General features: G+C 37.5%; 1 protein-coding gene across 1 annotated transcript; it reads left to right on the top strand.

The window, feature by feature from the left end:
- Positions 1-3,007: 3,007 nt before the first annotated feature.
- Positions 3,008-18,297, top strand: LOC129453429 (calpain-2 catalytic subunit-like). The gene is made up of 21 exons (XM_073862107.1): positions 3,008-3,283; positions 3,683-3,752; positions 5,667-5,785; positions 7,324-7,457; positions 7,674-7,842; positions 7,993-8,076; positions 8,172-8,257; positions 11,962-12,036; positions 12,208-12,368; positions 12,455-12,624; positions 12,787-12,798; positions 12,918-13,129; positions 14,660-14,696; positions 16,613-16,678; positions 16,779-16,836; positions 16,921-16,985; positions 17,170-17,238; positions 17,342-17,420; positions 17,508-17,624; positions 17,722-17,780; positions 17,872-18,297. Exons 1-21 carry the CDS (start codon positions 3,047-3,049, stop codon positions 17,893-17,895), a joined length of 2,103 nt encoding a protein of 700 aa, XP_073718208.1. The 5' UTR covers positions 3,008-3,046; the 3' UTR covers positions 17,896-18,297.
- The last annotated feature ends 2,180 nt before the right edge of the window (positions 18,298-20,477 follow it).

Here is a 20,477-nt window from a genome sequence, read left to right as displayed (position 1 = left end):
ATAAAGACTGTCTTATTAGGGAATATTAAGAGTTATAAAGTTTACTAAATGTATTTAGTTGATTACGTTGTTGTAATGTGCTTATGACTTGCGAAGGCAATGAATGCTCAGTTAACCAGTTAGCATAAATACACCTTGATGACGTATGCATATGCGACGTCCGGAGAATGCAGCTTTCTGTTTGAACATTTCACAGTGCCTGTATTATATATGTCTTTTACTGCATGTGCGCTTTTGTTTGGGTTTCCAATAATGTTCGTTTGGGAAATCAACTCGTATAAAGTCTGAGACGCGTTGTGATTGTCTGTTGATCATATGTTGTCTCAGTCAGGAGATTAAACTCTTATCTGAGTTTATGATTTAATGTCTGCATGCTCTTGCTCAAGAATGACAGTGAGTGTATCATTTCTAATGTAAAGAATTTGACAAATATTAAAGATTCAAATGAATTTAAACGTTGGCTAAAAATAAGCATTCTCCGTCTAAAGTGAAAGTGTAAATAACATCCGCGAGACGAGTCCTCTAGCGCCCTCTGCAGGCATTTATTATAATACATAAAGCTGGTTTATTACACAGGCTACATAAATGTAATGTGTTTGTTATTGTAATGTTGTTTAATGTAACTTGGTTTTGATACTTTATTTACAATTATTATTGGATCATAATTATGTAATTTTAAAGGTTATTGCTCACTTGAGTCTATTTTTATTACCAAAAACATCAAATTACTTCACTATCAATTAGCAAAATAATTGTCTGGGACAGTCCTAGATTAGTTAAATCATTTAAAAATAATGTGATTTCAGTTTCCCATTTATTTGATCACTGACGGTTTCTTTAAAAAGTGTAAAAATCTCACTCTAAAAGTGTAGCTCACTCTAATTATTATATAAACATTTAACATGTTTTGACTAACAATGAATCTCATTTAACATGTTGTGTTTGTGGCTTGTGTGCCCTATTATTACCATACATATATGCAACCAAAGATTTTACTAATAGAGCACAAAATTGTTAATAAGAAAATAAAATCCCTCATAGATCTAGCGACTTATTTTTACTCTCATAATGCACCGCATTGATGTATTTACCTTTTAATGCACAAAGTGACTGATTTTGTTCAGTCTGATGGTTTACTTTGGGGCATATAGTAAATGATGACAAAAAAGTAAAAAAAAAATTGTGTTTGCACCATATTTTAGTGAAATATATTTTGAGTAACCTTTCTTTTGTATTGGTGTTTCAAATAGCGCATCATAATCTGTAGTTTAAGCTTGTCAAGTATTAATGGCAGATACGTTACTAGTTAGTTTCAACAATGTTTTCAACAATGTGTCCACCCCTGCCCCCGGAAAAAGTTCAGGCTCAGGATTTTTTTTTGCTTTAACCCCTGTAAGCAGCTCAGACAAGTCGTGAGTTGTCGCTTGGATGGCAGGGTAATAAAAAAATCTAGAAGGAGACATCCATATCCATGCAAAACCCTACAGGATTTCTAAAAAAGGTTTCCAGCGAATTCAGGGCTAGATCTAAATAATGATTTCATAAACATTCTTGGGAAGAGATGAAAATCATCCTCCTCACCCTTTTCATGAGACACAACATATAAAACATAACATTAAAACATCTGGATAGGTATAGTGAGGTCACCAGTCCTCCTGTCTCAGGGCATTGGAGTCAGTGGATATACCCAAGTGGTTATAAATCTGATCACCTGCTTTCTGTGTAAAGCTCATTTACAATTTAAATGTTATCTATTCAAACCGCAGTTATTTGATGTTATAGCTGCAATCAATAACAGCTTTTATCACTATCTTTTTGTTTAAAACACTTCTCAGCCACAAGACATAGCGATTAATCGCGATTAATCTATAGCAGAATAAAAGTTTTTGTTTACATCAAATATGCGTGTGTGTGTGAACTGTGTATACTAACTTTGTATAGATAAATGCACACACATGCATGTATATATTTAAGAAATGTTTACATGTGTATATAGATTTGTATATTTATGTATTATTTATATTATATATAAATATAAATACTTAATATATAAATATTTTTTTTTCTTAAAATTGTATATGCATGTGTGCATATTTATATATGCATAATTATTATACACAGTTCACACACATATATGATGTAAACAAAACGTTTATTCTATGTATAGCATCCATATATATGCTATACATTTAAGCTTCCTGTGATTTTACATTATACGTTATATGCTATACATTTAAGTTTCCTGTGATTTTACATTTATACATTATATGCTACACATTTAAGTTTCCTGTGATTTTACATTTATACGTTATAGGCTATACATTTAAGTTTCCTGTGATTTTACATTTATACGTTATATGCTATACATTTAAGTTTCCTGTGATTTTACATTTATACATTATATGCTATACATTTCAGTAATACTAATATACAGTATATACAATGTACAAAATACTAGTCAAAAGGGTCAATTTTTTAAAAAATTTCTACAAATATACCAATGCTTCTTAAGGCTGGTTTTGTGGTCTTTGGTCAGATTGTATATATATGTTTATATTAAATACAAAAAGGAATAATTAAATCATAACATTGTAGTTTAAATGATAAACAGCTTTATTTCCAGTGTACTCAAGGCTAGATCAAAATAAAGATCCCACAAGTTTCAACAAAATTCTTGGGAAGAGATGACCATCGTCCTTCTCCCCCTCCTCTCAGTGTTTGTTAACATATACAATTTAAGATGTTACTTTCTTTTTTCAGCATAGTAATTACCCACATATTGTACCGTTACTATATAAGTCAATTTTTTCTAAATTTATTTTAAATATAAAAAAACAATCAACAGGACCAATAAATGTTTTCAAACTTCAGCTAAATGTTTTATATCTGATATAAATGTCTTTGCACAGGTGAGCGTGACTCCGCCCCCTCACCATTTCTATAGCAGACCTCACACTTAAAAACCAGCAACCTGTGCCAGTGTAACCACTCACACACTATACTGCATTTATTGATTTTATTTAAACACATTTGATAAATAGGCAGAATGAGCAACATTGCAGAGGTTCTTGCTAAAAGACAGGATAAAGAAGACGGTGTTGGGACAAACAAGAAACCAATACTATTTAACCAACAGGACTACGAGAGTCTGAAACATGAATGTTTGGAGAAAAATACATTGTTTTGTGATCCGACCTTCCCTGCGGGTTCTGAGTCTCTGGGCTACAAGGAACTGGGACCGAATTCCTCCAAGGCACAAGGAGTGGAGTGGAAAAGACCAAAGGTAATATAATGTTTAAGTGTATGTGTACATGTTTGGATATACAGGATATTTGGAAAGCAGACTTACACATAATCTAACACTGCAATGAAAGCACATCTATAATTACACCTCCAGCATTATGCTGTCTTGTGCTATATCTGCCAATCAGAATAACCTGAAAACGCGATTGAAAGTCATTTGAATTTTATTAATTTTGATTCGTTCTAATCAAATTCCCAGATTCGATTCCTATGTTGTAAAAAAAGTTAGATACCATGTGATGTGAATTTGGCTTTGACCAAATAAATGTGTTTAACCATTTATGTAGGCTGTTTTATAGAAGCAAATGTAAGATTGTTATTCATGTACCCATTAGGCACAAAAAGGTGTAATTGTGTTTTAATCTTTCCTCTTTTAAAGGAGCTGTGTGCAAACCCTCAGTTTATTGTGGATGGTGCCAAGCGGACTGACATCTGCCAAGGGGAATTGGGTAAACTTAAGATAAATGTCATGGTTTAGGGAGACCAGAGTAGTCATGAGTGATCCCACATGCACATTTAGAACCTGATATTAATGGGGGGGAAATCAACCAAACTAATACACTTTCGTCAATTACATTTACAGAAAGCACCTACCTTGTGTTAACAATGAACCTTAAATTCATATTAATAAACCTAAACTCTAAATTCTGCTTGGTTCTTTTTAGCCTCATGCTGGGTAAATATTGGACAGAACACATAAATAAATCTATGTTGGTTTGTTTTAACTCATGGTTGGGTAAACTCATGGAAGTAAAAATAGCAGGCTTTTAATTGCTGTAAATGTATGGACAGCCTACATGATCTGTGTTATCTCAAAGAATAATTTACAAAAAAGGTTTGTACTCAAAAAATACTTCTGTAACAAACAGAAGATAAAGATTTACAAACGTGAGGAGACATTTCAGCACTCTTACAGCGCCGCGAGTGTTTTGAAAAGCACATAAAAAAGGTTCTCATCTAACCATATCCAAAGGGACAAAGCTATCATATACCATAAATCCATGGGGTAGCACTTAAAAAACATTTAAAAATAGATGCATTTGTTTAAAGCAAAACATTTATTTACTTACCAGGTGAAGCTGCTCTTTATGCCTTCTAATGTCTCATAATCGGTCCTCATTTATGTCCAAGAGACTCAATAATAATCTTTTACATTTGAATGCTTTAATTTTTCTTTTTGTGCTGCTACGCATCCATGTGTATGATAAGCAAACCCGCGTTGTCGTCCCTTTTATAGGCGCATATTACTAACAGGCTCATTAAAAAACAAAAACAATATTGCACCATTGACTTTAGACTTTAGACCAGGTTTTAGTTGGTCAATGGCGCAGTCTATTTTAGTTGCTTCAAAATAACAACGCGCCAACAATGCGCCTGAACACAACATGGCGCTAAACGTGAAAATGATTTTTGCGCCGAGTTAAAGCAACACCAAAGAGTTTTGGCTCTTTGCTCCCCCTACAGGTTAGAAGCGTAATTGTCCATTACCCACTGTCATAAATACTGAGGCATAGCTGGCTCTGATTGGATTGTAGGTCTGCCGTAAAGCAAGTTTTTGTAGTATTCACTCGGACTACAGGACCGCTACCCAACGGTTGGAAACTTCTTTAGTGCGGTTTTGGCCGATAGAGGGCTGCAAAGCGAATGTGAAAGTGCTGTTCACCCTGTTTAAAGTGGATGAACGACTGAAACTGTTTTGGAAGCGTTATTTTAAGGTAAAAAAAACCTCTTTGGTGTTGCTTTAAAACTAGCAAAAGACACTTGCGTTGCGCATTACACTGCATTGCGCCGGGTGTATGATAGGCCCTTGGTTGCTGACAGGAGTTAACTTACAGGCTGTGAGTCTGAAGCGGGAGGAATTATTATAATATCGGTCTTGTCTACATCACCAATATCACCAATTGCTCTCTGGATGCTATGGGGTGTTTTGGGTAGTAGTTCACCAGTGTATCCTTCAGCAAGAAAACCTACTGTATGTTGATACTTCAGCAACATGCTAAGCCCAGAATGATCATAGATGACTGTATGTACTCTTAATGACTTTGCATAAAAGCATCAGCTAAATAAGGAATAACCAAATCAGGAGTCTCTATCTATATATGACTTACCCTTACAAAAATTAACCATGGTTTTACTACGGTTAAGACCAAAAAACCATGGTTACTGTAGTAAAACCATGGTTACCACAAAATAACCATGGTTTTGACAACCATGGTTTTCAAAAACCATAGTTAAACCATGGTTAGTGTAGTAAAACCATGGTTTTGTTCAAAGTAATCAATTGACCAAAAAAACATGGTTACTACACTTTTACCACAATAAAACCATGGTTAATTTTCGTAAGGGTTATGATCTCTGTGCAGGTGACTGTTGGCTTATGGCAGCCATTGCCTCTCTGACTCTAAACAACAACATTCTGGAGCGTGTTGTTCCACCTGATCAGAGCTTTTCGGACGGTTACGCCGGCATCTTTCACTTTCAGGTTAGATTTGTCATGAACATTCAGTGTGGTCAATAGACCGTTTGCGAGTCGACGTCACAGTTACGTCACGCGCGCATGTGGTGGCAGAAAAGCAGTGGAAATGAATGAGACGAACAATCTAACTCACTAGAAAATGTCTTGTTGTGCTGTTGAGTGTCAAAATAGGAATGCCAAAATAGATTACCTTCATTTTTATAGTATACCGTCATCGAAGACACCATTTGAAAATAAACGTAGATGTTTATGTTTGCAATAAGCCCTCAACCGGACAGACTGGAGTGATGAAATCATTTGGAAATCTTTCAATAATTTGAATAGAAAATAATTAGAGAAGATATCCGGTGTTCTGTCGAAGTCTGATCCCTCTATGTGTTTCTTATAGCGTTTTCATCACGTTAATTTATTTAGAAATATTAAAGATTTAAATGAGTTCATAATATCAATAATATTACCATTTATTAAAGTTTTCATATTTTTTTCGTTTTCTATTACTTCTTTTTACCTTCTATCTTAGCCTATGTATTCTTCCTGTTTCTTCTAAATTATGATGTTTACTAATAAATATATACATAGCACACACACACACACACATGATGTAAAGTGTTAACATAATATAATAAACATAATAGTTTTAGAACAAACACGTAGGCTATAAATATAAGGAAGAAATTGAAAACATGAAAATTATGAAATATTTAATAAATGATATTATACAGAATACATGATAGTATTGCTCTTATAAGTACGTCAGTGATTCATACTGTAAAAATAATTGATTTACCAATAAAGAACAATACATATACATTACATACATGCACACATATCAGTAGCCAAGCCATTTGAACTTTTAATTTATTTTAAAAAAATAAACGTAACTTGGTGAAAACGTTATAAGAAACATTACACTTAAGAGAAATATAGGGGAAACAGACTTTTACAGAACACCCGATCCTTAAAAATCACAGTTTAAACACTTAACACAGCTATTGAGAAGCATTCACTTTCTGCCACCAGTTGGGCTCCGCCCACAGAAAACATCATCTCTGTTTGCAAACACGCAAAAGGTCTATATATCTGCAACCAACCATTTGTGAGATATTTGCATTAAAATATCCAAAACCCACAAGCTTAGTGGGGCTTTGCTGTATTTTAAATCCTGAGAAACCTGACTGTCACTCGTACGATTTGAAATGATAGGTTCCTAACCGAATGAAACAAGAATCATTGTGTGTTTCTGTACCTAACACAGAGACGATCAAAATCAATTTTAGTATTTTTCATGTAAAATAAAAGTTTTGATATTGTTTCTAGAAGCCTTAGTTTATAATCTATGTAATTTATGTTGATTAAGTTATGTTTATTTATATATTTGTCATCTTATGGTCATGACGCCCTAAATATCAAAATTAGATTTGCAACGGGTTTTCACTGGCAGGGCCACAAAATTGCACTTTAAAAGTCTGATTGTATTTGAGTTTGTTTCAAAACATGTCTGACAATAAAAGAGGGTCTAACTGATGCGGATCTGCTTTTTGTAGTTATGGCAGTACGGTGAATGGGTGGATGTTGTCATTGATGATCGCCTGCCTACCAGATATGGACAGCTGCTGTTTGTTCGTTCAGCAGAGCGTTCAGAGTTCTGGAGCGCCCTGCTGGAGAAGGCCTATGCAAAGTAAGTTTGTGTATGAGATATAGAGAGGTACAAGTTATGTGTTTATTCATAATAAAAACCAATACAAAATACAGTTTACATTGCCTACAAAACATACAAACAAAATTTGTTTGTGTGGCTCAACTGGAAACACACATACGGATATAATGGTGTATCTTTGGTTAAGTCACTTTGGATAAGAGCTTGACAAATGCATTAATGTCAATATATTTAAAGGGTCAACGGCTCGTATGAAGCTCTGATTGGCGGCCTCAGCACTGAAGGTTTTGAGGACTTTACGGGAGGTATTGCTGAGGACTATGAGCTGAGTGAAGCCCCTCCAGATCTGTTTAAGATCATTCAGAAAGCACTTGGGTTGGGCTCCCTGCTTGGTTGCTCTATTGATGTGAGTATTTATATTTAACTTTTGGGTTTATGTTACTTTGGCCATAGCATAAAGGCAATGACGATATAACTTATAACTAATATAACTAATCAAAACCATTTTATCTTGCTGAAAACAGCTCAAACTAGTATTATTTGTCCTGTTTTCTAGGCTACCAGTGCCTATGAAACAGAGGCAGTGACCAGCCTAAAACTGGTGAAAGGACATGCATACTCTATCACTGGTGCAGAGGAGGTGAGATAATGTTTGTAAAGCTTGTAAAACTTACTAAAAGGCTTAAATATGAAGTATAACTGGAAGGAGTCCTGCTGATTCCCCCTTAAATTCAGGTTCACTGCCTCGGGTGTCCGGTGCAGCTGGTGCGTCTAAGGAACCCGTGGGGTAAGACAGAGTGGACGGGCGCATGGAGTGATAAGTGAGTTCATTCCTGACTTGTTGGTTAGATATACGCTGTTAGATATTCAGCAAAAAAAGAAAAATGTAGTAGAAGAACTTTATTGTCCCCGTGGGGCAATTGGGTTTGCGGCGCAGTCTCAAGGCACTACATGACAACATATAACAAAAAACAATACGATACATTACAAAAACACTAAAATACATACATACAAATAAAATACCATCGGGTCTAACCCTGCCAGCTGGACAGATAGCTTAATTTAATTGATTTAACGCCTTAATGGCTTGTGGTACAAAAGAAAATTTTGATCTGTTCTTGGTCATAAGAGGTGGGCAGAAACGACGCCTAGATGGTAATAAATGAAAATGGGATGCTAATGGGTGTGTGTGATCACATACAATGTTTTTGGCTTTTTTCAACATTCTGTCCTTGTAGATGTGTTCGATGCTTGGTAATCTTATCCCAAGTAGCTTGCTAGCAGTAGTGACTGTTTTTCTAATTATGTTTTTCTGTGCTTGTGTCGCATTTCCGAACCAGCAAATGATACAGCACGTTAAAACACTTTCAATAAAAGCAGTATAAAACATCTGAAGCATTTTGTTATTGACATTAAAAACAACCAATTTCTTTAGGAAATACATTCTTTGCTGTGTCTTAGTGTGCAAAAGATCAGTCCAAGAGTCCCATTTAAGTTTGTTGTCCAATACAATGCCAAGATATTTATAGTTTGTAACAACCTGAATGATCTCCCCATTGATAAAAGTATCGATTGTTTGCGGTGACTTTCTAAAATCTATGGACATTTCTTTGGTCTTAGTGGTATTTAAAATTAAGTGTGACTTATTGCACCATTCTAAAAAATAATCTAAAACTGGCCCATGATTTACCTCCCCGTCCTGTAGCAGACTCACAAGAGCTGTGTCATCCGCATATTTAACAAGATGCCTGTTTTGAAAAGTGCTAATGCATGAATTTGTATATAAAATAAATAATAAAATGTGGATGAGAACAACTGTATTAAATTGGGCTTTTCTGGAAACTGAACACAGAAGGTAGTTCATTTGTTTCAGTCCACCTTAGAAGCTGGATCCAAATTCGAAGGGTGCATCCTCCAAAGGCTGCATGGCTCCTGTCCCAAATGACGCACTTTATGTCGACTTTCGGTCTTGTGGCCTTATTGGCGTATGCTCACTTAGTCTACGAGTCCATAGGGTGTCCCATCTGTCATTTTTACGCTCCGAGGTGTGCGTGGGCTCCGAAGGTGTTACCCTTGAGTCTGTCCCAAAATACAACTCTGGTGCGCCCTCTTGGACTCGCGTCAAGGGTCCCTAAGGTCTGCACTACATGATGCTTCAAAGTGAGGAAGTCTAGAGTGTGCCATTTGGGACAGGGCCATGGTCACTGGTTTCCTATAAGAAGTTTCAATGTAAAAAAATGGCACATTGTGCGTCAAAGTCTTTGAAATGTATAGTATGAAATGTAAAGTGGAATAGTTTACCATGAAAATGTTTTATAAAATAATTATATTTTATGCCTATATGTTTAATGCTAGTGTTATGTGCCTATATTATTACTAAAATAGTAGTATTTTTAATACTTTATAATATTTTATAATGATAATATACAGTATTAAAGATACTACTTATTATTAGCAAATTATGACAAAGACCTTACAGTAGGCCTAAGTTAGACCATTATTGGTTGATAATTAGATTGATTTTTAACTGAAATAAGTTATGTGTAGCAGCTTTAATAATCTATTGAAGATTTCCGAGGCTGAACATCTGACAAAAGTCAAATATCGAACCAACTTTTATCTTGGTTTTGTCAGGATCCTTCTGGAACCTTGTTTCACTTTTCATGTTTAGTCAGGTTTAGGGTTTTGGCAGTACAATGTTTTGTGTGGGTAATGTGTGGACTGTATTTTGGATGGTAACCACGTATTTCCCGTGTCTCATCACTTTTTACCTGATCCCTTACCTGTCATGATTTTCACCTGTTCCCATAGTTCTCCTTATTTAAAGTCCTTGTGTTTTCTGTTAAGTACACGTTTGTTTTGTATCCTGTGTCCATACTTTGTATCTTGCTTTGTTCTTTGTGTGCCATCAACGTCTGCGCTTGGGTTCATCTGCCAAATCTCTCACATAACGACCATGTCACACCTGAACCCAGCAGACTGTCCCATCATGCAGCGTGTGCAGGACCCTGAATGGTGGAGGTCTATCACCTCCCAGACCCTTGCGGGCAACAGTCTATTTCCTTTCCAGGGGCGACTCTCTCTCCATGATTACGCCTTGGCCGTTCAGAAGAGTAAGGGGAGCTATCCCGACTTTCTGGCTAGTGAATACCTGGTGGCCGGCCTCAACAATCCTCTCCCGTTTCCGGAACGGGAGTGCCTGGTTTCCCTGCCCTATTGGGAGATGGTGGACAGCCTCGCTCAACGGCAACAGTCCTGGGGTAAGAGGGCGTCCCCCCAGGCCAAGGTCAGCCCACTGCCTTCCATTCCAAAGGGACTTGTCATTGGAGTGTTGACGCAGGAGGGATCGGCGCTCTCCGTCTCAGCCTCCGAAGACTCTGTTCAAGTCGTCAGCCTGCCGGGGAAACGCAAGCGGAGGGATTTGTCGAAGTTGAATTCCGAAGGGTCCTACACGGAGCCTTTCGCTTCCTTCGCAGTGCCCCTCTCTACTGTCTCTCTCTCTGCACCAGGGCCACAGAAGAAGAAGCAGAAAAAGGTAGCGTCGGCGGCACTGCCGGCCACAGAACCTGCTGTCTTGGTTCTCCTGCCAGCTGCAACCTCCCCTGTCTCGGCTCTCCAGCCAGCTGCAGCCTCCCCTGTCTCAGCTCTCCAGCCAGCCGCAGTGCCCCCTGTCTTGGCTCCTGCCTTGCCTCTGCTGCCAGCTGCAGTCCCCCGTGTCTTGGCTCCTGCCTCGCCTCCGCTGCCAGCAGCAGCACTCCCTGTCTTGGCGCCTGTCTCATCTCTGCTGCCACCCGCAAGGTTCCCTGTTCTGGTTCCTGTTTTGTCTATACCATCTGCCACACCCTCATCACCTTGCCCTTCCTCCTGGTCCTCAGTCACTATCTAATGACATCCAGCTAATCTCCTGTCCCAAAGAGCCCCGAACCACCCTCTGTTTCCGGATCACCCTCAACTGTCCTATTTCCTGATCCCACTCAACCCTTAAACCCTGCCGTGTCTCCTTTTGTGCCCCTAGTCATTCCTGCCTCAGTCCTGCCACCGTTTTTTCCCTCTGAACTTATTTCTCCTAAACCCCCCATCTCCTAAACTTGTTCTGCTCGCCCCAAGTCCTTACCTACACCCCAGCAAACCAAGAATCCCACCCAGTCCCACCCAACCTGGACCTTCTCACATGAACTTTGTTGTTCTCCCCCCCCCATTCCTTGTTTGTTATTTTTATTGCACCACCCCAATCTATTTGTTATTGCTTTTTTGCCCCTTTTAGTGTTTATGTTCTTGTGGGTTTTGTCTTGTTTGCAGTCTGTCTTGTCTTGTGTCTCTCCTTTAAGTCCTTGTGTTTTCTGTTAAGTACACCTTCGTTTTGTATCCTGTGTCCATACTTTGTATCTTGCTTTGTTCTTTGTGTGCCATCAACGTCTGCGCTTGGGTTCATCTGCCAAAACCCTTACAGGTTTATTCCTGACATGTCCATTCGGAGTCATTGTGTAGTCTTACTAAAAACTTTGTACAAAAATCTCTTTCTCAGCTCCAGTGAGTGGAATAATGTCCAACCGGAGGAGAAAGCGAAACTGAATTGTTCAGCTGAGGATGGAGAATTCTGGTAAGAAAACTATCAACTGAATATCAACTAATAATTTTATAAATGCAGCTTTAGAACGGAAGCTTTTTGTGGTTTTGAGGCCAAAGATACATGTACTCCATTGACAAACCAAATGTAACTTTTTGCAGATATACCTTTTATACATACAGTATCTCTTTCCCTTACTGTCAGGATGGCATATTCAGACTTTGTGCAGAATTTCTCATTGCTGGAGATTTGTAATCTGACTCCAGACACTTTAACCAGTGAAGAGGTGGGTCACTGGAACTACTGCCAGTTTGACGGCAACTGGATAGTGGGATCCACCGCAGGAGGCTGCATTAACAATAGAGGTATCTTAAACCAATCCCAAGATCACATCACAACATAAATGTGTGTTTTAATATGTTTTCTATGTATTCTCTTTTTCTCTCTCTAGATACGTTCTGTTCAAACCCTCAGTTTGTGATCAAGCTTGAGGATGTTGATGATGACCCTTATGATGGAGAAGATGGTTGCACTTTGCTGGTGGGACTGATGCAGAAAGATGGCCGCAAAGATAGACACATTGGGCGATCCCTGGATGCCATTGGCTTTGCCATCTATCAGGTAACCCAACACTGGTTACATACAGCCAGCGATTACTACACAGATATTAACACTAAAACTAGTTTTATTGCCAACATTACAGATAACATTACCGGTTATATATGTAAACTACTTTGTAGTTTAATATTAGAAAAGTAATATCCTGTTGTATGTGTGTTTCAGGTTCCAGATGAGGTGTGTACATGCTTTATTTGTTTTGTACTTTACGGTAACAGGATCTTTTTTCCAAGTTTGTTAATATAATCCATCTTGATATCTTCATCTCACACGTGTGTGTGTAAATGTTTTTTCAGTACAAGGGTCGCAGTAATGTTCATCTTGGCTCAGATGTGCTGCTGAGTAGAAACCCGGTTCCAGGCAGCAACAACTTCGCCAACCTGCGAGAGAGAAGCGAGCGCTTTAAGTTGCCTCCTGGCGAATATGTCATCATTCCCTCCACTTTTGAGCCCAATCGCCAGGGAAGTTTCATACTACGTGTGTTTACAGAGAAAGAGGCGGCCGCCAGGTTGGTCCAAAATTTTTTTTTTTTAAATCCTATGATACTGCCAAGTGCTTGTTTCAATATGTGCGTGTGCTAAAGGAATTTTGTTTTGCATTAAATATCCTCATTAACATGCAGTGTAGCTCAAACCTACAGAACTTGTATCATAATGCATATTCGCAAAGTCATAATGCGGATAATAGCTGTCACAGTCTTGCCCATATCATTATCACCCGTTCCTTATCTGTTTGAGGGACAAGTTCGGTATTTTGCACTTGGGGCCCTGTTTTCGGATTGTTTGTGATGGGGTGGAGCGGTTTTGGCTGAAATTTCGACATGTGCGGCTGCCCAGAGAGTTTTTGGGTGTTTGTGTTTCAGCTCCTACCTTTGCAGTGGGTTTGGTGGTGCACTGGAGCAATCCTTCCTAAAATGCATATTAAACTTTCGTTTACAAAGACGTGAAACTCACCGAGTGGTCAGGGGTGTTCACTGGTATGCTCACACAAAAATCGCTGCAAAATACGCATTCCAACAGGTTTTATCGTAGTTTTTGCCAACTCTATTGACTTGTATTAGTTGTGCTGTGAGGTACGGTATTACTCCGCGCCGGGAACTTTGTTTCTATTCTTGCAATTGGCAAAGGTGGATTAGCGCCACCAGCTGGGGTGGAGTGTCTATTATTGTTCCAGTGCACCATTGGACACATTGTGAAGGTGGGAGCTGCAGCACAGACACCCAGGAATTCTCGGGGCAGCCGCAAATCTCGAAATTTCAGTCAAAACCGTTCTATTTCATCATAAACAATCTGAAAACAGGGCTTTAAGTGTAAAATACCGAACTTGTCCTTTAAGTAATCATCCTCACCTGTTTCTAGCTTAGTTTTCATTAATCCCTGTGTATATGAAGAGTTTGGTTCCAAAACGCAATAAATCAATTTTTACTAATTTCGGTAAAAGTGGTAAAAAAAGTAACAAGATGAAATCACTATTTTCTGTTACAAACTTTCACATAGCATCTTTAGGTTATAAAAACATAAAAAATTCAAATCCATAATTTGATTTTCAAAGTTTTATTATGAAAATGGGTAATTTTGAAAAAAAACGCGGCTTATAGACCATAAAATACGGTACTTTGTCATATTAATAACACTGTCATTGCTGCTGTCATCCTTGGGACTTCGTCGCTGAACTTTCATGACTCGTCGCCGTACAAGTCATGACTCCCTGCTGACCTTACACACTGAGCTGCATTACTTTAGACGCACAAAATTTTCTTTCAATTTTAGTTAATTTCAGTCAGTCTTCTAAACACGCAATACAGTTTATAGTTATCTTTTTTTAAAGCTCATTTTTAAACCTTGCAATGAATACCAAAAATGGAGGGCAAAATTCATATCTGAGGGTGCAATGCCCTCTCTTGCCCACTTGTGGCACCAGGCCTGCCTCACGATAACATCAATATCTGTCCTTATACATGAACTTGACTTAAAACCCAAATTGTAATTATTGCTTACAAATGCATGATGTATATTTCTCTTGTTTCTTTTCCATGCAGCCCAATGGATGTTAATATCACTACAAATATTATAAAGGTAAATTAATCTATTAATTACAAATAGTGTGTAAGGAAGGAACGAGGGTAGGTGGCATGTAACTGTTTTCTAGTGTGACAAGATATCATTGATTTACAACAATTTTAAACAAAAGATTTCACGTTCAGACCTGGTGGTACCCATATATACACCAGCAGTGTGTATTTAACACTGGACTTACAGCGGGGAAGGTACGTTTTTGATACGTCGGCGTTTTTGTCGGTAGGGGGATTTCTAAGTGGGCTATTGACACAAAATTTCCACCTGATGCAGCCATCGGGCCAAATATTAAATTCATTTTAAAAAATCAGAACATTTAAGTATACAAGTTGAGTCATAATAAATGAAGTGAAATGACACAGGGAATAAGGATTGAACACACTTTATTTAATACTTTTTAGAAAAGCCTTTGTTGGTGATTACAGCTTCTAGAGAGACCTGCATTGCTCAGGAGTGATTCTGGCCCATTCTTCCACACAAATGATCTTTTAAATCTTGAGGGTTCATTGGGCCTCTTTTATGAACTTTGATCTTCAGTTCCCTCCATAGATTTCCTATGGGGTTTAGGTCAAGTGCTTGACTGACCACTTAATTGTTTTCTTGGCCTTGTGTTTGGGATCATTGTCTTGCTGAAATGTCCACCCTCTTTTAATTTTCAGCTTTCTGGTAGATGGCAGCAGATTTTTATCCAGAATGTCCCAGTACATTTCTCCATTCATCCTGCCTTCAATAATATGAAGTCTGCTATTACCTTTTGCTGAAAAGCAGCCCCAAACCATGATGCTTCCACCCCCAAACTTAAATGTTGGAATGGTGCTCTGTTGGAATGGGGTGGTGGGCAGTTGCATTTCTTCTCTAAACATGGTGTGTAGAATGACTGCCAAAAAGTTAAATTTTGTTTTAATCTGACCATACTATAGTCTCCCAAATAATCCACAGCCTTCTCCAAATGCTTTTTCACAAACTTTAACGGAGCTTCAACATGCCTTTTGTTCAGCAATGGAGTCTTGCGTGGTAAGCGTGCATGGATGCAATGGTGGTTTAGTGCATTGCTTATAGTTTTCTTTGAAACAACAGTACCTGCTGATGCAAGGTCTTCCTGAAATTCTGCCCGAGTGGTTCTTGGCTCATATTACTTTGGACTCCTCGGACAGGGATCTTGCGTGGAGCACCTGATCATGGCCGGATTATGGTGAAGTGATGCACTTTCCCTTTCCGGATAATGGCCCCCGTAGTGCTCACAGGAACATTCCGCATTCTGGAAATGTGCCTATAACCATTCCCATCAAAATACTTTTCAACGATAAGATTATAAAGTTCTTGAGAGAGTTCTTTGCTTTTACCCAGCATGAAGTCTTTCCTGTGTGCCTCCTGCGTAATAAGAAGCCTTTATAGGCCATCATTTAGGACTAAAGCAGCTGATATCAATTAGTACTGATAGGGGGCAGTGTTTCTCTCTCAATACTGACAAATTTCAGGTAATCTCCTGGCTTTCTATACCATTTTGCACCTTGTTTTCTTCATGTGTTCAATTGCTTACACTTATTCCCTGTGTCATTTTACTTTATTTATTATGACTCAACTTGTATACTTAAATGATCTGATTTCTTTGTATGGATTCAGTATTTGGCTTGATGGCTACATCTGGTGGAAAAGCCAACTTAGAAATCCCCTTAAAATGCTGATGTGTCAAATACTGATTTTCCCCACTTTAAGTACTTAACCTTTAAAACAGATTTAATTTTATAATCGTAGTGTTAACAAAAAAATAAGAATTACAGATATACAACAACTATTCACATAAATATATGAATATAATCATATTCTTTTCCATTTCTTCTGAATTAAACAAACCAAATTATTGGATAAAATGTATACATTATTTACAATAATTAATATCATTTTATTTCTCCCAGGATCGCATATCTGACAGTGATGTGGACCCAAGTTGTAAAGAGCTTTTTATGCAATTTGCTGGAAATGTGAGTTATATTTTATTTTTTGATCACTGTTTTATTTGCCTGTGCAGTAGGATGTACAGTATTGATCACAGTAATGTGTAATTTTGTTTTTTCTAATCAGGACTCGGAGGTGTCTGCGAAGGAGCTACAGCAGTTGCTGAACAAATTTGTGTCTGAAAGTAAAAAAATCACATTTAAGCTAACTTAAGTATTCTCACATCGCCTGTTATCTCACAGTAACATTTTATATTGTTTTCACAAAGGAACTGATATCAAGTCTGATGGTTTCAGTAGAGAAACGTGTCGTCACATTATCAACCTGCTAGATGTATCCTTTCCTCACTTGATATATGAACAAATTATACATTACTGGATTTGATATTGTTTAGGATATATTTGGATAAATTTATGCAGACATCAGATACAAGGCTCCAGAGTCTTGAAATATAAAATTATGTCACTTCATCATAAGACTATCACTAACCCATCATGACCTTTGACCCTAAATCCAGAAAAATGGCAGTGGCAAACTTGTTCTGGTGGAGTTTCACACACTGTGGATAAAGATGCAGAAATATTTGGTAAATCACACCAAATAACTCAGTTATCTAGTTCAGCTGATAAATTCTTCATTGTGTTTAGTAATGTAAGTACTAAACTTTATTTTCTGTAATACCTCATCAGGAAATTTTTAAGAAACACGACACAGACAAGTCAGGCACTATGAGTTCATATGAGATGAGAGATGCACTAAAAGATGCAGGTAATTATTGTTTATCTCTATATGACAGACTATTATATGTTCATGAAGATGGAAAAAGTGGTCACAATAAAAAAAAATTCTCCACAGGGTTCCAAGTGAACGGTGAAGTACTTCAGGTGATAATCTCACGTTATGCTAATAAGCAACAAGCCATTGACTTTGATAACTTTGTGGGCTGCCTGATCAACTTGGAGATCCGCTTCAGTAAGTTTGTCTATTAATACAACAAAAAAAAACATTATCATGTATCCACCTTAATCTGTCGGGCTACCAGAAATGTTTGCCTTATTTATCTACACAGCAACGTTTCAATTGTTCGATAAGAAGAATACTGGGAAAATTGATCTGGATATCCAGCAGGTGAAGTGCAAATGTTAATTCTGATTATAAATTGTGATGATTTTGTATAGTATACAGTTTTTTTATTGTGTCTATGTGCTTTGTTTTGTAGTGGCTTTGCTTGACCCTCAATTAAAAATCCACAAATTTCCTGCAAAAACAAAAGAATTCCAATGCAGGAGAAGGATGGTTTGGCTGATGGAGTAAAATCAGCCCGAGTGTGTGTTATCTAAACCTTGAACTGTCTTCGATATGCAATTTGTTAATGGTGAAGAATCTAAAGATTTGAGATTTGAGTTTTCATTAAGCATTTTTTATTACAACATTTCTTACCAAACAATTATATTTACTAACATTGGTAAAATTTTTCAACAATGAACTAACAATGATTGATACTTCTACAGCATTTATTAATCTTAGTTAATGTTAATTTCAGCATTTACTAATACATTTTTAAAATCTGTTCTCATCGGTTAGTGCACAATTAATTAACATGAACAATTGTATTATCATTAACTAACAATTACAAAGACGTAAAGTGTTAGCCTAACATTTAATATTATTTATATATATATATATATATATATATATATATATATATATATTTATTCTATCATTTCTTATTTTTATTATTGTTATTAATCTTATGCCTGGTGCTGTATTATCTTCTACCGAGCCCCTAAGGTGACACACACAAAAAAGCGAAAGTTTAGTTTCATGTGCTCACGTGAAACTTTCGCTCACGCAAGTGAAACTTTCGCTCACGCACATGAAACTATCGCGTGTGCACGTGAAACTATCGCATGCGCACGTGAAGGTATCGATAAACTAAGTGATAGTTTCACGTGCGACGCGATAGTTTCACGCGCGCACGCGAAACTAAACTTTATTTCATTTTTGCTCCATGTCCCATTAGGGGCTCCGTAGTCTTCACAGGTGCGGATAAGGGAATGTCTTGGGAAGTTTTGAAATTACAAAGTGTCTACTGTCTTGGTATAATGACACCTGTTTAATCGGTTTATATTCAGATAAAGTTAGACTTAGTATTGAAATGCAACTACCAAGGTTATTCAATAAACTCAATGTTTATTTTATACTATCATCAATTTGTTACTTGAATGCTGTTTTTTCCCTCCATCTCTGTATCTGTTTCATGGTTCAGTAGACGTATGTATTAACTCACATCAGCAAAGTCATTGTCTTCTTACTCTAATAAACATGAATTTTAAGACATTCATTTACAGCCTAAAAGCTTTACAATATTAGTGTTAAAGCTACATTTATTAAGTACAATTTTAAAAGCGAGGATGGGATGTTTTGCTTTCAAAGCTAGCTTGCTATTGCTAACATCTCTACTATTGCCTACCATACCTTTAATGAATTAAATTGTTTTTGGGGTTTTTTTCGATCTGTGTTCGTCCCTCCATATAATGCCTGATAAAGTGCTGAAGAGATTCAGCACTTATATTACTATAAACAAAGGGCAATTCTCAATATGGCTGCTCTGGCGACTTAAAAAGAACCAATCATCAATCGATAAAGACTTGTACTTTTTAAAGGTGCTTGCTAACCTGGGCGCATGCATAGTAATTAAAATGATTTCAACAAAAGTTGTTTTAGTGCAATTTGAGGTTCAGAAACATGTTACAGTTAATGTCAGGTTTAAGTGTTGGTGAGAAATATATTGTGTAATTGTGATTTTAGGGTTTCTGTCTTTCCCCATTTAAAGGTGCAGTGTGTACATTTTTGCAGCATCTAGTGGTGAGGTTGCACATTGCAACCAACGGCTCAGTCCACTGCTCACCCCTCGCTTTTGAAACGCATAGAGAAGCTACGTCAGTCACCACCGGACAAACTTTTCATAGTCGGAAACAATTTAGTAAAAAAAGTTTGTCCGTTAAGCGTTTCTGTTGAAACATGGTGGCACAAAATGGCGACTTCCATGTAAGGGGACCCTCTGTGTATGTAGATAAAAACATCTCGTTCTAAGGTAATAAAAACATAACGGTGCATTTTGAAATGTCTTTATACACCCCTGATAATATAGTTTTGTATAATATTTGGCATTTATGTCAAGAGGTCCTTCTAAAAAATTACACACTGCACCTTTAAGTAGATAGGACTTAATTCGGGTGGCCTCATAAGCCTTGAAAAGTGAAGCCTCTGGCTCTTTGATCGCCCCCTGGTGGCTGGCTGCAGTACAAGTCATAACCCCGCCCTCTCCATTCAAATGAATAGGACTTTTACACTTCCAATAAAAGTTTTCGAAAGATGGTTTTGGTCCTTTCAAGTAGTTGTTATCACACTGATATATGTTCAAGTGTTCATTTTTGTGATAAGTTTCATTTTAGCTTGTAATTTGATGCTATAGAAACGGGGAGTGTCGTTATGATTGGAGTGGTTGAATTGGCCGCGCGAGCGTTTGGGCGGAAGTTTGATACCGCGGCTCCGCCTCTGGCTTCACGGACGATTCCTTCTGCGCATGCCTCGGCTCCAAACTGACGTTTTTACGTAACATGGCGGCGACCGTGGTCGGACATTTTTGGCTTCAATTCATTACAATGGTGGGAGGCGACGTCGCGTTGTCCATCTTTTTTTATAGTCTATGCTCTGTTTACATTAAAACATTTGCGTTTTAAAATGGCATTTTAAAATGAAACGATCCTCGTCTATACCGGCATTTCAAAAAAAAAAAATCTTCACTGTACACCACCATAA

Source organism: Misgurnus anguillicaudatus, chromosome 23, assembly GCF_027580225.2.
Source record: "Misgurnus anguillicaudatus chromosome 23, ASM2758022v2, whole genome shotgun sequence".
NCBI lineage: Eukaryota > Metazoa > Chordata > Actinopteri > Cypriniformes > Cobitidae > Misgurnus > Misgurnus anguillicaudatus.
The sequence above is the reverse complement of the archived record's forward strand: the minus strand, read 5'-3'. Positions and strand labels throughout refer to the sequence as shown.

What these genes read in the sequence shown, in the direction of transcription:
- LOC129453429 (XM_073862107.1), top strand. Translation starts at nt 3,047, where the DNA reads ATGAGCAACATTGCAGAGGTTCTTGCTAAAAGACAGGATAAAGAAGAC. An exon ending in ACGGGCGCATGGAGTGATAA is followed by an intron (nt 8,258 to 11,961) that starts GTGAGTTCATTC and finishes TCTCTTTCTCAG; the next exon opens with CTCCAGTGAGTGGAATAATG. An exon ending in CAACTTGGAGATCCGCTTCA is followed by an intron (nt 17,625 to 17,721) that starts GTAAGTTTGTCT and finishes TTATCTACACAG; the next exon opens with CAACGTTTCAATTGTTCGAT.